The 16,988-nt window shown below is 39.3% G+C and overlaps 1 protein-coding gene and 1 pseudogene across 1 annotated transcript in view; both read right to left on the reverse strand.

Annotated features, from left to right (window-relative positions):
• Positions 1-142: 142 nt before the first annotated feature.
• Positions 143-508, reverse strand: LOC110067339 (dynein light chain roadblock-type 2 pseudogene; annotated as a pseudogene).
• Positions 509-9,342: 8,834 nt separating this feature from the next.
• LOC110067338 (bifunctional glutamate/proline--tRNA ligase-like) overlaps positions 9,343-16,988 on the reverse strand; it is a 28,248-nt gene continuing 20,602 nt past the window's right edge. The window contains exons 24-36 of the mRNA XM_089296793.1: positions 16,856-16,971; positions 16,189-16,261; positions 15,682-15,761; positions 15,461-15,562; positions 14,330-14,485; positions 13,928-14,008; positions 13,487-13,606; positions 12,698-12,871; positions 12,262-12,345; positions 11,727-11,803; positions 11,249-11,327; positions 10,744-10,808; positions 9,343-10,152 (exon numbers count right to left, since the gene is read on the reverse strand). Of these exons, the coding sequence (XP_089152919.1) occupies positions 9,996-10,152; positions 10,744-10,808; positions 11,249-11,327; positions 11,727-11,803; positions 12,262-12,345; positions 12,698-12,871; positions 13,487-13,606; positions 13,928-14,008; positions 14,330-14,485; positions 15,461-15,562; positions 15,682-15,761; positions 16,189-16,261; positions 16,856-16,971 (1,364 nt within the window). The 3' untranslated portion in view covers positions 9,343-9,995. The remainder of the gene's footprint in view (positions 10,153-10,743; positions 10,809-11,248; positions 11,328-11,726; positions 11,804-12,261; positions 12,346-12,697; positions 12,872-13,486; positions 13,607-13,927; positions 14,009-14,329; positions 14,486-15,460; positions 15,563-15,681; positions 15,762-16,188; positions 16,262-16,855; positions 16,972-16,988) is intronic.

Consider the following 16,988-nt stretch of genomic DNA (forward strand, 5'->3'; position numbering starts at 1 on the left):
GCCGAGGTCAATAGACGTCTGCGCATTCTTATAACATTCTCAAAAGCTAGGTAAAATTATTATAAAACCTGACACAGGACCTGCAAAATTACGGTTACGATTTCATTTTTCATCGCTCGATCAACAGTCTCTTGTACCTCAATCAATAAGACATCGTATCTTTTACAACATGCGGTTCGTTATCAATCCGTTGAACCACAATAAGAATAAGGTCATCTGTGGGTGCCACCATAATCTCGTGCTGCTTGTTTCGGACCCTTATGAAACGGAGCTCGTTCTCGGGGTCCAATTCGCGCACTGCGGAATGGGCCATTTTTATGAGGTTCTGGTACTGCACGGCGTATAGCTTTGTGGTGGTGATGTCCACATTTGACCGGAGTATGAGACCGTCACGATTAGTAACCATGAGTGCCACTACACCACGATGGGTCTGAATGCGCCTAAGGATTTTTTCAACGTCTGTCTTGGAGACTGATGTATGAAACGCTTGAATATCAAGGTCTTCCATTATTCAAAATACTGTGTAAAAAAGGTTGCAATTAAAAACGTGGTGGCACGGATTGAGCAACATGAAATATTCTCTTAACAAAACATCTGATAGGAAATGGAGCGATTTCAGTGTTTAGTGGACAAAAATCTTGTACCAGAATAATTTTAAGTCTATTAAAATCCTTTTTGCATTCTTTAAAGCGAAAGCTATAAATGATTGCCTGAAATAACACTAAAAAACAATTTCCCGTAAATACTCGAGAAAATAAATTTCAAAGTTTAGAGAAGTTGTGCGGACACAGTTAAATTTTCATCATCAGTGTCATCTCGACAGTAGTTTTACACTAACTTCAAAAATTTGCTTTCGTCATTTGGTGTTGTTAGAAATTACTTCCTTTGAGAATATATTTAAAGCAGTCGCACATAAGTTTGCAATACGATGCCAAAAACCTTTGTACAAAGTTTTTGTCTACTTGTTACTCGAGCTTCTGGTGGATTCCTTCTTAATCCAAACCTTCCCCAGTCTTCCAGACCATCTCTGTTGTTTTCATAATATCATGGGTGACAAATTACTCCTTAATTCTGGCGCGAAGTTTCAGCGCTAATTTAAAATTTCACATGTGAAATTGCAAAATTGCCATAGAAACGTTTGGGGCGAAATTTCTGGATGCAATAAGCAAGTAAAAAAGAAACCCAGGATTTTAAGCTTAATTTGTCACCCATGATATTAAAAGGTAATCAAATGGTATACTCGTGAAATTTAGAACCAATTCACTTGCGTTTGGTCAAAATTCTAATAATTTCCCTCGTCTAAGGACTCGGAAAATTATTAGAATTTTGTCAAATTAAAACTCGCGTGAAATTATTTCCTTATTTTACTCGTCACCTTCTGATTACTAATACCAATTAGCTTTTTGGTGCTTAGCAACTTAACCAAAATACCACTAATTGATGACTTATCCATACGCGTGCGACAGTTCTGACAAGAAAATATTGGCCCCATTTCATAATACAACAGCTCTTTGAACATTCCTAAGAAAACCGTTGCACGAACTTTGAACTGTTATGAAAAAGACACTACATAGAACCTTAAAATGATGAAAAATACTTGTAAGCAATTGGGAGGAGTGTGTTCGTGGCTTATCGGATGACACGGATAGGGAACTCAATAAAAACTTTAGCAGCTGTCAAACCACGAATACGTCACGACATTGTTTTGGATATGCAAAATTTTCTCATCCAGCCTCAAAACAGTGTCGAATAGTTGAAGACATCTCAAACAGTTTGCACAGTTTTAACGAAAACGTTTCCACCCTTGATAAGTTATACTCCAACTTAAAAGCTGAAATGATCGAAAAAAAACAGCCAAGAAATGTTGAGACTCCTGATTAATGCGAATACGTTTAGAACGGTCCTGAATGTTTCTGCAAAGTGCGTATGCGTGTTTAAAAAAAGAAAAACAATTTCAATGAAATTACATATATTTTGGACAGATATAAAAATTATATTATTTTCCATTTATATTGTGACCGAAAATAATTTCTGGAAGGAAAAATTTCAACATATGTTGTTAATTTTCGTGTTAAGGCGAATATTTAAACGCGTATTTTTAACAACTTCCAGAATATATCACAAGCTAGTTAAATTTCTCTAACTAAAACAAATGTAAACAGAAGTTCTACAAAATCGCCGATTTAAATAATCAATACATAGGGAAAAAGTGTACTTTTAAGAAAACTATTTCTTACCTCGCTCGCCTGAGAAGTCAGTTGAAGCAAAGTGCTATGACTTTAATATAAAGAGTTCTCCTTCCCACTGAATAAGCGAGTTCACTGGTCTCGAAGGTGTACCGGCTTAATAACAGGTGTTTTATTCATATTTATTTTACTTCTAACAAAACAAGACAATTAGAACAGCGTTTTACAATTGCAGCGGGGTCTTGCATTTACATTGAAAGGTAAACTTAAGAAGACAATTACAAAGCAGAATCTTGTAATTGCGGTTCGTTTCAAAATTTTAATTTTAAAAATCATCTTAAAAAAAAAAGAAAAGAAAAGAAAAAATAAATTCGTAATAGCCTAAAGTATGAAACTAAATATTTGTTAACTCAGTTTCAAACTAACGAAAGTTTCCTTTCTAGTCGTCCCGTTTCGAAATTTCATTATTTTGAAAACAGATTTATCAATATAAATTTAACATGTTATCATATAAAGTGATCGAATTTCTAGATAACGTTAACTGAATTGAAGGTCGATTTGTATATTTTCCCTCCCTATTTTTTTTTCATGTGCATAACTGGGCGGGTACTAATTCTCAATAACTGTGCGCCCAATTTAAGTAACTGTACTTACTTTCGCTAGTTTACTTTTTAATACTGTAAGTCGTAACTGGCTCAAAATGTTTTTTTTTTCAGAATCCAACAACATATTTTCCCTTGTCACGTGACTGAACACTAATCGGTCAGGCAACACACGACAATGCCTTTCTAAGAGTCAAAGTGCCACAGAAGTGATATATACTGTCTTAAAAATTCCCTTTCTCTCCTTGGTAGCTAATTTGTTATGTCGGGGTACTGAAAACGACATTGGGGTCCAGCGGTTATGAAATAAGGTAACGCACTTAAAGGGCCTATATTGAATAAAAAAACAAAAACAAAAACAAAAACAAAAACAAAAACAAAAACAAAAACAAAACAAAAAAACTGTACGTAAAGTCATCACTTAATTCCAAATAGAGGTTTTTTAAGGGTGCGGCTGGAAGAAATCATTAATCCTGCTTTCTGTAGAAATTTGTATTAAGAGTGTTTTTGTTTGTTTCCTTTTTCAAATTTTACATTTGGCTTTCACGGCTTTCATCTAAAAAAGTTGAAAATTATTCAATATGATTTTTGAACTGGCGCGCAGAAGAAAATTTAGTGGTGAACAATAAAGACAATAGAGTGTTTATGTCTGTCATGTATTTGGTTTATTGCAAATCGAAGCACAAGGAACAGAATGCGCATAAGTGCGCATGCTTATAATGTCAACCGCTGGCTCAATACACTACAATGTCTCGGAACTATCTGTCTGATAGTTGCCCCTTGGAAATTTGATGTTCTTAAAACTAGCATATTTGCCCTCGAAGCTTCGCTTCTCGGGCAAATATTTGTTTTAAGATCATCAAATTTCCGCGGGGTAACTATCAGCCGATAGTTCCTCGACAGAAACACTCTATTGTTTAAATAGAAATCTCGAGCTCACAATCTTATTGTTTAATAGAAACACGAGTGGAAGTTTGGGAGAACAAGAAATGCTGTGGGAACAACACCGCGACGAAAAAAAGGAAACCAACTTGTTAACTTTGATTATCAAAATGTTAATTCGCGTTGCTCTCGCCATCATTACGTAAAAAGCTCGTGCTAGTTCTGTGTTTCTATCGAGTTATGGAAACACGACTTTTAACCAATCAGCGCGCGTATTTTCTTAGGACTTTTTTCTAAATAAATATGTGAGAAGTACCTCGCTTTGCAGGGCATTTCGACGCCGAAGCCGAGACCAGGCTAGGCGGGGTCGCGCTCTTCAGCTGACTCCATGGCACTGCATTCCCATCCACAAAGCCACGGGTTAAATGCAGTTGCCGAACTCTAACTAGAGTAAACACTTCATTCCACATATTGACGTCGTTCATGTATCCTGCGTAACTGTGCGCTTGAAGGAAGGAGCGGCTGGCTTTATCCCAAGCCTGCCCCAGAACGAACTTTCTTCCAATACCCCCTATTTTTGCGTCCGTGTTTAGTGGCCCTCCTCTGACATCCAAGCGACCGTTCACGAAGACAAAATAATCATTGCTGCTGGTTGTTCTCGCAAAGCATAGATGTCTCCATTTATCTTCCCCAAGGGCAGACGGTAATACCTCGGTTCTAAAAATCATACCAACAGGAAAACCGTTATTATCATTTGATTTGTTTCTTTCGAAATTACTCCAAAACGTGCGTTACAAAGCAAAGGATTGTCCGCGACAACTGCGTGACAAAACAAATGCTTGTCCGTGACAAGTGCGTGAAAAACCAAAGGATTGTCCATGACAAGTGCTTGACAAACCAAAGGATTGTCTACGACAAGTGCATGACAAAACAAAGGATCGTCCGCGACAAGTGCGTTACATACCTACGGATTGCTGTGATTAATGCGCGACAAAACAAAGGATTGTCCGAGACAAGTGCCTGACAAACCAAAGGAGTCTCAAAGGATTTTCCGTGAAAAAGGCGTGACAAACCAAAGATTGTCCGTGACAAATGCGTGACAAAGGATTGTCTACATAGGAGGTTATCACTTACCCCTCCCTATTCTCGACTCGCAAGTGGAGAACTTTGCCAATGTTGCGATAACGAATTTCCAGTTCATGGCTAATTTGATGTAGGCAAGAAATGAGGCCAATTAAACGCCCGTCGTCTGGAAACTTCAACCACATGCAAACCGTTAGGTCGTCTAGTTCAGTCTGCGGAGCACTGATTTGCACGATATCCTGCACGCTTTGGTCTTGATAGTGGATATCTCTTAATAAACCTGTGCAGATGAATTTAAAAATGCACAAATGTATTAAGTAATTCAAAGAGGTTATTCAAAGGAAAGGAAAGGAAAGGAAAGGGATGGGAAAGGAAGGGAAGGAAAAGGAAGAGAAATGTAGGGAAGAGAAAAGAAGAAAAGAGAAAAGAGAAGAGAAGGGAGGGGAAGGGAAGGGAAGAGAAGGGAAGAGAAGAGAAGGGAAGAGAAGAGAAGAGAAGGGAAGGGAAGGGAAGGCAAGAGAACACAAGAGACTGAACAGAACAGAACAGAACGGAACGGAGCGGAACAGAACAGAACAGAAGAGAAAAGAGGGACACTGCTGTAAGTTCAGTTCTTCTTAGGCCAGACCAATCTGGTTCAGAGAACCTTACTCCTTTTGACTAGCATTCCGAGAAAGGAAGAGAAAGAGCTCTTTTTAGTGACCGCTGGCTAAGGGGAACAACATTACCTGTGAGTGTTGTGTAAAAATTCATCGAGACTTGTTACCTGAATCGGCTTGATGGACCCACAAAACGACTATTCCAAGAAAAACGATACTTTCTCGCAGTTTTCTTTCGCGTAACGCACGACGGACTAAGCAAAAGAGGGACTACTCGTAGTCTAGGACAACGACCTGTGATAATGATTGTATCATTTTGATTTTTAGAATGAGATTGGTCAATTTTCTTCACCTTTTGCGCAGTAGTTCTTAATGAACGTCGCCCGCTTTTATAGGTTGGACAGTTTTGAGAACAAATTATAATTGTTGATCGTTGGTCTGTGAATCACTCGTAGGACAATTACTGTAGGTGGGCAACTTGTTGGAGACATGAGACTCACTGAAGAAGATGCATGCTTGCATCTTTACCTTCTTGGAAAGACCCCTACTTCCTGCATAGGAACAAGGTCGTGACTTTAATAGCTTCTATCTACTCGTTTTATCTCTGAGATATCGTTATATCTCTTTATCTCTGAGAGAGTTGTCAGTTTCTGATGTTCTATGCAAAGGAAAAACAGGGTAGACAATAATTCTAGTAAGTCTACAAGATATTTTACTGGACGAAGCAAAGAATTGGAACTATTTAGACAATTTTACGTCGCAGTCGTCTTTCATTCTGGACCATTCAGATAGAGAATTAGGAAAGAAAAGAATGGGCATCGTTTACTATTAAATTATCTCGCGTCGATATCTACTTGTGGTAAGATATGCTCAGAATCGAATTGCATCGCTCAAAAACTTTGAATTACTAATTACGGATAATCACTTTGTCAGGCTACGAAGGTCTACGCAGTGTAACAAATCATGAAATGTCTCCCGACGTTTTGGAATCGTTTCTTGCTCCGCATTTTGCCAACGATTGAGGTATCGTTGCAAAAAGCGCTTTAAGTGTTATCTACAGGCAGTTACCTATAGGAAACATTGCAGACAACTTATATTGCAATGGTACCAAAAATGTCCTGAAGCTAGTTTTACGAAACATTTGCCAAACAGACGCTTTCATCAAAGCTACTAATGGATTTGAGTCAGACGAGAAGAAAAATGAAAACTAATGAGATTTTGGGACCTTGTCATGACAATTAAGTCAGGCTGAAGTCATAATTTCTATCTGTTTCATTTTCGGAACAAAATAAAATGAACAAAAGAAAATAAAATGACATCAACAGCAACTAATCTACCTTGAGATCGAAAATTGAATACTATTGAAACAAAATATAACAAAAATAAAACAGGACATACAGTTGTGTCCAGTCTGAGTTTTGGAGAAGTTATAAAATAGCAAGCAATATTCATTCAAATATTCATTTTTTTTCATTCCCTCATCAGTTTTTTTTTTTTTGCGTTCAACATCAAAATAGGAAATCCCAAGTAGAGGGTAGCAGATAAGATGCATTATGTTACCACTGAAAAGTGTCCACTTCAGAGAAAAGTGTCCAGGAAAAAAAATGTTTGAGATACTTGCCAGGTCAAATATTGACAAGCTGACTTTGTACCAAACGTTCACTGTCACTCACTGCCGTTAAATACTATCATGCTACACAGGAATAGGCCAATTTCAAGTTACCTCTTGCCACTGTGTCAATAAGAACCCTCTTGCAAAGGTATTGATATGAAAATGTAATCCACCTACAGATTCATTTTCATGCTAATCAAGCTCATTCTGGCTCCTTCTTGCTGTAGGAGACACAGTACACATCCCAAAAAAACACTACCCCACAAACCTATTGTTTTCATTGTTTTCCTCATTCTTTTGGTCTCTATAAACTATTGTTTTAGGTCAGCTGTGTCTTCTACACCAAGTAAGGGCCCTCATTTTTATGTGAAAGACTTTGCACGAGGATTTGGTTTGGAACTGAGGCACAAGATAACTGCAAAATGGACTATTCTGGCCAATTCACAGCTATCAAAAGTGCAGGGGGAGGGGAGGGGAGGGGAGGGGGTAGTGACAGGAAAAAGAAAAGCAAAACATTATTGAGTAAAGTATTATTGAGAACATTTGACTTCAGATTGAGGCCATCACTGTACGGATTCATTGGTCTGTTTATTCTCCGGGGAGGGCGGAAACTCCCAAATGAAGAACTCAGGGATACTTGTCAAAAAATTTGAATTGTAAACCCCTAAATATAAAGGAGACCAATCTGGTCAAGGCCCAAGCTTTAATGACCCCTACCACTTGAAATGGAATAGGCTCGAATACCAGCTGCTGTTCAGGTAACTGGAGCCTACACCAGTATACCGGAGTCTAAAGACTGGCAGAAATCGAGCCTAAGAACGAAAATAAGAGCGTTTCTTTTATTAGTAATTATTTGAGTGCACTCTAAAAGATACTTTGACGGCTAAAAATAGTGGAATTTCGTCACTGCGATTACCCTAAGTAAGACCAGAATCCTTATTTATAAGTCAATTTATACCGGATAATACGTCCAAGCGAGATGACGAGCATCGATATCCCCGACCTTTCAATATGGGTGTCTCTCCCCAGAAGGGGCGGGGGGGGGGGGGGGTTAATTGGAAACTGGACTATTCTGCCATGTTCTCTGTACAGCTGCAAGCTTGGCAGGCTGTGATCCTTGCTTACACTTTTCCGAACAATGTTTTAAGAATAAACTCTAAGTGATAAACATACCGATATCATTAGTAGGGCTTACTTTCTTCTTCAATGTAGACTATTCCCTTCACACTAGCAGCACACAGATAAGCTTATATTACAACGATCTTTACATTTCAAGCTCTACGATATATAGCCAGGTTCGATCTATCAATATTCTAGGTCGACAAAATACAAAGAAAACACCGCCAAATATTCTTGGTTTTCATGTGACGTAGTCATATTCCAAAATTAGAAATTATCCTTCCTTCTGAGGTTTTAGTTTCATCAGATAAAAGGCCCAGTAGAAACGTGACGTTTGGCAATGTTTTAGCTCGACAGAGTTCTTCTTTTTGTAACAGAGCACTCCAAGCTTTTGCGTTGCGTGACTTGAAAATGGCGGCCAGAAAAGACTGTCGCGTAGGTCAAAAGACGAATTATCGCTTTAGTTTTTGTTAAATAAACGGTGCTTGCACTAGAAGAAGCATTTATTTCAATGTGTCGGAGCACTAGAGTAAAAATGTTCGTTTCAATAGCAAAACTCAAGGACGGATGTTTTTGTTACTTTACGGTCGCCATGTTTGTGCCCCTCCGAAGGGCACAAACATGGCGTCTCCATACAAAGCTCTATAAATTTGGATGACACGCTTCTGCGAATAACGGGCGAATGAACAACAGCAGAAACCTGATTCTTGGCGAGGTTGTTTATATAGCAATCATCTATCATATCCTAGATTCTTGAATTTATTTATTGAATGGTTACGATTTTTAGTTTTGATCACATGACTGGTGAAAACCAAGAATACAAGTTTGTCCCACGTCGTGAACATATTCTACAAACCCTTTCTGGTTGTATGAACGCACAGAGATTAAAACAAGAAAGACAACAACTCACCAAGAAATGGCATCAAGGCAACGCGAAAACTTTGAGCATGCCGCGTTCAAAATCACCGCCATTTTTGCACTTTTTAGCGTCAGCGGCTTAGCAACGCCGGCCCCTAGATACTTCATGTATCGTTATTATAGTGTATATTTATAGCACTTTGCCAAAGACATTCTTATCTTCACCCAGACGTGGAGCGGCACAGCCTCCTGTTTCCAAGCAAAGTTTGATTCAGTGATACAGCTCTTTTCATTTACCGTTCTATTCGGCCCTAGCTTTGAGGGATCGTACGAAGCAAAGTAACAGTGTCCCCGAGAAAATCTGAACAACCTACAATCTTAAAACCCAATACAAGGACAGCTGTGTTGTCAAATATTTATTACGGCCTTTGGCTTCAGTGTAATCTTACACGTTAATATTTAGTCAATTCTGATGTAGTGCTATTGTCTGAAAAAGTTTAGGAAGTAAAAAAAATACCTAAATACAGTTCTACAGCAAAACTCGGGTTAAGTTCTAGTTTACTATGAGTTTCAAGTAATGCAGTTTAAGACCTCGTGTAAAGCCGCGATGCGAAATCAAAATACAATCATCGGTTGCGTTTCGCCGCACTTGTCATTGGTCACGTGCTTCTCCCACGTTTCCCGCGTTTTCAAACGGTTGCACATTTCCCCGCGCTTGAAGGCGGTTACACGTTTTACTTTCTTTGACACCCGTTACATGTTTTCCCGCGTTTGACAATAGCTACGTCTTCCCGCACACGCCAACGGTTTTTTGCGCTTGTTTTGGCCTACAAATCTGTTTGATTTGCTGCATTATTTGAAACCCCTAGAGATTAATTTTGATTTTCGCAGTATTTTTAAGGAATGCAGAAACTTCACCAACATAGCTGGCAATTTGCCATGTTGTATAATTTATTCTCTCTCACGTCGAGAGAGACAGAGACATCGAAATAACGATTGAATTTGATTTCACAAGATTGTAGAGGAAACTCAGTCTGGTCCAGCTGGAATAGATTCAATAACTTCTGCCAAACAGCGTGAAAAACTTGGCTGCCTGGCCGCATTCCGGGTACACGCACTTCGTGTCAGCGGTGATCTCCATGGGCTGGTCAAACGGAATACACAAACTCTTTGCTCCCATTGATGGCGCTCCAGGTTCCAAATCTTGGTCCCTAACGAAAAAGGAAACAAAAACCCAAACGCTCACGAAAATATCCAGGTAAACCTATCTATAAGGGCCAGATTGGGAGCACAATTAACAGGGCGCTCTGACTGAAAAGATCATTTTAGGAAATTTGCAGTGACACAGAAAGTGTAGAAGGCAGATCGAGGCACGGTAAAACGGACAAATCCTGGTCGTTCTTTATAAAGAGAGGGCATAATTCGAATTTCAACTGCATTCGATAACAAAAATCTTTTTTTTCCTCCAATATCACACACCACAATTAATAGTACTATGACTTCCTTATAATTCTTATTTTCCAGTCACCGTGACGGTGTTTCCACATCTGATCTTAACTGGTATAGATTTCTACGACTTTGTTACTACATTTTCTCCTTAGTTTGGTTTTCTTATATTAGTTTTCATTGACAAGATATATCAAGACAGTGTTTGACCACATTCTGGAACACCTTGAATTTCGTCAAAACTGAATGCTCCGCTACGTGTAGTATTTTCAGCTCTCTTCCTGGTGTTTGGAAATGCGGTCAAACACGATCACTGATTTCGTGTTTAATACGTTACATAAAACTTAATGCAATACCTCGCACTGTCCTTCTTGATCTTGCCCTCACAATCACCATCGCCACAAAACGGTGCTTGGATTATCTGAAATGACCAGAAACTTATCAAAAATAATAATGTTAAAAAATAACATTTTTCGTGGACAATGCTGAGATATAAGGACAGTGGAAAAAGGAGTGCAGAGAAGAGGCGTGGGCCGGCCAGGCACGTGACACAAGACAGGGCTGGTTGGAGCCTTATACGTCTCCTGGAACAGAGAGAACTAACTAACGTACTAAATTACAAGATGAAAAAGGAAACGTACCAGCACAAAGGCTTACAAACGTTTCAGCCTTTAAGCTTGAAATATCAACTCTCGATACAAGAGGCCATTCATATATCGTACGGAAAGTTCTGAGAATTTGGTAGCACATCAAGACAATAACCTCTACTTGATGAGATTCCTTTTTCTCATCTGTCTTCTTGGCAATGTGTCGATATCGTAAGGAGAAATTTACTACCACATCGTGCTATCAAGAACAAACCTTCTGTTTATCCAACATTGAGTTAAATTCTGACCACGTGTGAGCTACAGCAAGATTTGCGTCAAGATCTTTCTTGGCTCTGCGCATGAACGGGGACAAAATGAAAATATATAAAATCAGGAAGAATAGCAAGCTAAGATTATGCGTAGTGGCAGAAGTATAAACTGCAGTTAAAATACGAAGCAAACGAAAATTAATGATCTTCGGTTCGCATAAACAATTTAAGTTTGCTTTTGTTTAAGTTTGTTTGTTTGTTTGTTTCTTTCTCTCTTTCCGCGCCAAAAGCCAATTGACCAATATGATAACACATTGCAAAGCAATCTAGTCCCAAGACCCCGCACGTCTTCGGTCAGCAGTGGCCGAACGCGCAATGATCTCTTTGCTATGACCAAAAGCATCGCAGCCTCAGAAAACGAGATTGACTCCGAAAAATATTTCATTATGAATCACTGACATTACGAGCTTACGTTATATATACCTGTCATACATATCAGCCTGAACACGCTCTAACATTTCCGGTATGTACTTCTCTATACCAGCTTGCTTGATAGTTTGCTGTCAGTGAAAGAAAGCACAAGGAGTCAAACTATCAAAATAATTTTAGAAAGAAAATTCCAGCAAGTTAATGTAAAGTAATCAAAGAAGTTGCGAGGCAACCATACGAGACCACGTACCTACATGTAGTTTGGTACCGGTTTTATCAAATTTGAACCCACTGGAATGATACAGAAGTATGTATGTAGCTGACGAGATTTAAGCTTTCGGCAACTGTTATCCGCGTTTGGCCATGGTTTACGGACTTCACTAGAATACCGATTTTTTGAAACTCATAGGGAAACGAATTTTGGTTCAAGTCATCGGGGGTTCGAGAAATCGAGGGTTCGAAAGCTTCGATAAACTAGTCGAGATTCTACTGTACTTTGCCTTGTACGGATCACAAACACGAAACTTTATCGTCACAGGCTAAAAAGAATTAAAGGACGAAACTCGCAAAGAATGCATCTTACACTGACCTTGTCTCCATTATCTCTTCGCACAACAACCGCCTGTTCCGCTTTCAAGTCACGAGGTCCAACTTCAATACGAAGAGGCACGCCCTGTACAGAGATGGTAACAAATACAGCCAACGTTAGAAACTAAAGACATCCTTCTTCTCGAAAGGTACATGTAGGTAGGTAAAGTCTGCCTTCGAGCCAAGTGGCCTATCAGGCCAGCGCCTATCTCTGGTTTCTGCAGCATGAAGCGACTTTGATTATTTCTACTCCCACCTGGATGGGATTCTAGTCCATTGCAGAGTTACTCCCAGCATTAAATTTGCCGGTACCCATTTATACATCTGGGTAGAGAGAGGGACTGTGAGAGTATAAAGTGTCTTGCCCTAGAACACAACACAATGTCCCCGGCTAGGGCTCGAACCTTTCAAGAAAGGGTGAACTTAAAACAGAATACCTTTAATTCCCAGTGATTGAATTTCCAGCCGGGCGAATAGTTATCTCTATAGTCTCCCTTAGCTCGTATTCCAGCAGCTTTGAGTCTGTCCTCCAACTCTTTACATTTGTCTAAGAGCCTGTTCTTTTCGGTTTCTGGCAGTGTTGCTGTCAATCCACACGGAACGATTACAGCCTGTAGAAAGCACAGAAGAAAGTTCTTAAAGGGCGGAATGTAACCTTTCTTTAGAGGTTAACCTTTAGCTGAATGGGGTGAAAGGACAAAAATTGAAGCCTAAACCCCATCCTGCTGAGAACACCTTACTTGGCCCAGCAAGCATATTCTATTCAACTGTCTACTGATGTACATTGTAGTCCTAATTTTGACCTTCCCTACTGATGCTATACTCCAAATTTCCAATAGTTTGAATGTAAACTGACAGCTGGTATCGTTTCGCTTGCCTGCCGGATTAATTCGTTAAACAGATCTTCCTTGTTTCGTTCACACCTTTAAGATTATTAATATAAACTACAGTTGCAACTTTATGATCTTTTAAAAGCGATGTTGAATCTGGCAACAAGCAACAACAAACACTAACTTGAACAAAGCTAGTGCTAACCAAAGCACTTGGCTTTTCAATGCAATGGAACCTGTTTTCGATGCTTTATTCAAAGGGCCACAAATCACCTTGTTTATAATTGTAATCAGCTTAAATACCGCTGTTGAAAACTAATCAACAACTGTTATTATTTTGCAGAAGTTTTATGTGTGATGTACATTATAGGGTTTGGTCAGGGCCAGTTACAGTACCTGAATAGAAGCCACTCGAGGAGGCAGTACAAGTCCTCTATTATCACCGTGAACCATCACCATTACACCTACTGTTCGTGTGGTAAGACCCCAGGAATTCTGATGCACAAATCTTTTCTCCTGCAAATGGAATACAAAAGAATAAATAAAGCACGTACGCGCGTTTTTAACGCACCCTTAACTCGAAGGAAAAGGCCAGTGCGTTTTCTTCAACGCAAACAAAGCACAAGCCCAGCTCAAACAAAACCACACAAAGCGAAATTCAAATCAAAACAGAGCAGTACTGTACAGTGTAACCTCAGGAAAACGAAGGGCCAAGGGACTGGGGTTCTTTTCCATACGTTTTACTATTTCGTCGAGGTCTTCATTATATAGAGGTTCGTTAACTCGAGGTTCCACTGTACATCATTGCACTCCTGGTAGAACTAAGGTGCAGCTTACCTGTATCGTTGGGTCAGGATCCTCAAACACAATTTCGAACATCTTGGAGAAATTCTGTCCGAGATGGTGAGATGTAGCACCCTAAAATGAAAAATCACCACACCAGCTTCAAATCACGTTATTTATGAAACTGCTCAAGTGTTGGTTTTTATCAAATCTATCACATTGATAAACACACAGATTCTTCATGATTAGCCTTGTAAAATCTCAAAACTGAACCCCTTTACAAAATACTTTGTATGAACTAAAACACTTCATTTCATTTGAGAAAAGAATAGTTCACTTTCTGAACTTGGAAACTAATTATCAGGCAGATCTGAGACAGTCATGGGACATCAATAAATAGGGAAAAAAGGTATAGGGTAACCCCCAGGGGATGGTCACACATGTACATGAACACACCTGAATTCCTCGTCCACTGGCTGAAATGTATATTTCAACTGTGGTGGTGAAGTCACCACCCGCAAATTTTTCCTTCTCGGTTTTCTTTCCCTTTATTACTGGAATGGCCAGAAGATCTGTGTAAACTTGACGATAAAGATCTAAAATGGTGTAAACCTGTACAAAAAGAGGTCAACAAAGTAAAAACAGCCTTCAAGTACAAATAATCATTCTATACATGTAATCATTTAAAAATAACCTGGTTTGGATCAATTTAACTAATAAATAAATAGAAAAAAATAGAAAAAAAAAAACAAGAAAGAAAAACAATCACTAAAATTACACATGTATCAAATCACTAATTAAAAGTAGTACAGTATTTTATATTTAAAATCTTGGTTTTGCCTTCATGAGCCATTGTTCAATGTCTCTCACTTGATTAAAAGCAAATTAACATCTTCAAAGTACTGTGTGATGAATTATATGTTTAAGTATTTTGAGTAATATTTACTTTCATGATAGTAGTGTAAAAGCAAACTAATTGCTTATTATTCTACAGTTACATGTAAACACAGCTTTCTAATCATACTCCGTGCTTGGGCAAATGCAACCTTAAAATTATCAGTCTCCTGTGTGGCATTGTGTGGATATTTGAGCAACTGTCTGGGGAGAAGATTTGCATGCTGATCAAAATAATGGCTGCATACATGTACAGTAGGAGGTTAAGGGCCTGTTTACAAGGAGGGAGGGTTACCCTAGCAAGCGGGTTAACCCTAGCTGGGGGGAAAAAGATAGCCCAGGTTTACTAGCAAAATTTCACAGGTAGGGTAACCCTACAACCCGGAACAACTTAATACACGGTTACACTCAAAGCGGCTGGAAACAATTAGAAAGTTAACCCAGGTAGGCGGGTTAACCCTACTCAGAGTGTTTACAAGGGGAGAAGTTAACCCACCTGCCAGGGGAACCCTAGTCTGCAGATAGGGTAACCCACCTACCTGGGTAACCATAGCTGCCTTGTAAGCACGATGAAGAAAAAAAGAGGAAATGTGTGAGTGCTAGGGTGACCCACTTGCTGGGGTAACCCTCCCTCCTTGTAAACAGGCCCTAAAAGATTCAGTGTTGAGTGTTAAATAAGCTCTTAAGACTTACTTCATCAACTGCTTCATCATAAGTGGCAAAAGCTGAATGACCTTCCTGCCAGAGGAATTCACGAGTTCTAAGGAAAGGCTGAGGATGTTTAAATTCCCATCTCTAAGAACAAAAAGCAACAAAAATTACATAAAATGAAAGTTGCAACTTTCATAAAACAAACAACACATCTGGAAGAAAACGAGAAGTTCAGGAAGTTATAAGCAGGTTCTTCTACAAACCACAACATTATTCCACTGATTGAGTTTTAAGGGAAGATCTCTGTGTGACTTGATCCATTTTGCATATGCTGGATACATAACTGTGCAAATTGAAAACACAAATAAAGGGAGAATAAAGATATGGTAAGCTTTATTCCTAGCGACCACAATCAGATAGATAATGCTGGTGCTCACAGCTAATCCACTTTCTACCCCACCCACCCCCCCCCCCCACCCCCTCCCTCTCTAACAGTTTTCAGGTTGCCAATTTGCAAGCTTAGCTACAGTAGATACCCAATACACCGCCCTAGCTTAATTTGCTCTATCTTGCCAACCAGCACAATGTGATGGCCATAAACAGAGTGCAAGACAAAAAGTCTCCAACTGACTGGCAATTTACTGTCAAGAAAAGATTTAGGAAAATAATGTTCTATACAATACTTCTAATTCAACATTTCACTACGTGTTACAGTAGTCTAGCATGATGTCCTACTTCTATCTGTACGTGGACATGCAAGTTCAGCTTACCTGTCTCACTTGTCGGCCTGATCGCTATTGGTTCTGCTAATTCAGACTGGCCCGATTTTGTTACCCAGGCAACCTACATGTAAACAACAACAGTCAACAAATTGCATTCTGACAACTTGAGTAGAAGAAAACATCCATGTCTATAGCAGTGATCCAATGCATTATCCTTAAAACATTCCCCACTGTAACAGTTCAGGAATGTTATGAGAGCAAAGAATAACTTAAGTCGTAGTCCAAGTAATGGGAAGGTAAGGTCAGGTAAAGTCTGCATATGAGCCAAGTGGCCCATCAGGCTGGCACTTATCCCGGTTTGAGTAACACGAAGTAACTTCTATTTCTACTCCCCCCTGGATGGGATACTAGTTCATCACAGGATTGCCCCCAGCATTCAGTTTGCCTGGGTCAGGCACTGTGAGAGTAAAGTGTCTTGCCCAAGAACACAACACAATGTCCCTGGCCAGGGCTCGAACCTGGAATGCTCGATCCAGAGATGAGCGCACTAACCATGAGGCCACATAATTTGCATCCCAACAAGTGATGGGAAGGGTAATGACTATTTTAGATTACTTCAAACCTTGTAGACTTGATACTTAGATGGAATATTTAAGATTGTACTGTAAGTTAATGATTACTATTGTTGTACTTAAATGATTTTTGTTATATGTACCTCTGGTGCAAAGTCTGCTATATGGGTCTTTTCCTTCTCCAGCGCAGCCTGAGACACAAACATTGGAAAATAAACATTCTCTACTCCAAGCTTTTTTATTTCCCCATCAAAGAAATCTGCAAGGAAAAAAGGC

The sequence above is a fragment of the Orbicella faveolata genome, unplaced genomic scaffold (assembly GCF_042242905.1).
Source record: "Orbicella faveolata isolate gen_17 unplaced genomic scaffold, um_ofav_v1 contig_27, whole genome shotgun sequence".
Taxonomy (NCBI): Eukaryota; Metazoa; Cnidaria; class Anthozoa; order Scleractinia; family Merulinidae; genus Orbicella; species Orbicella faveolata.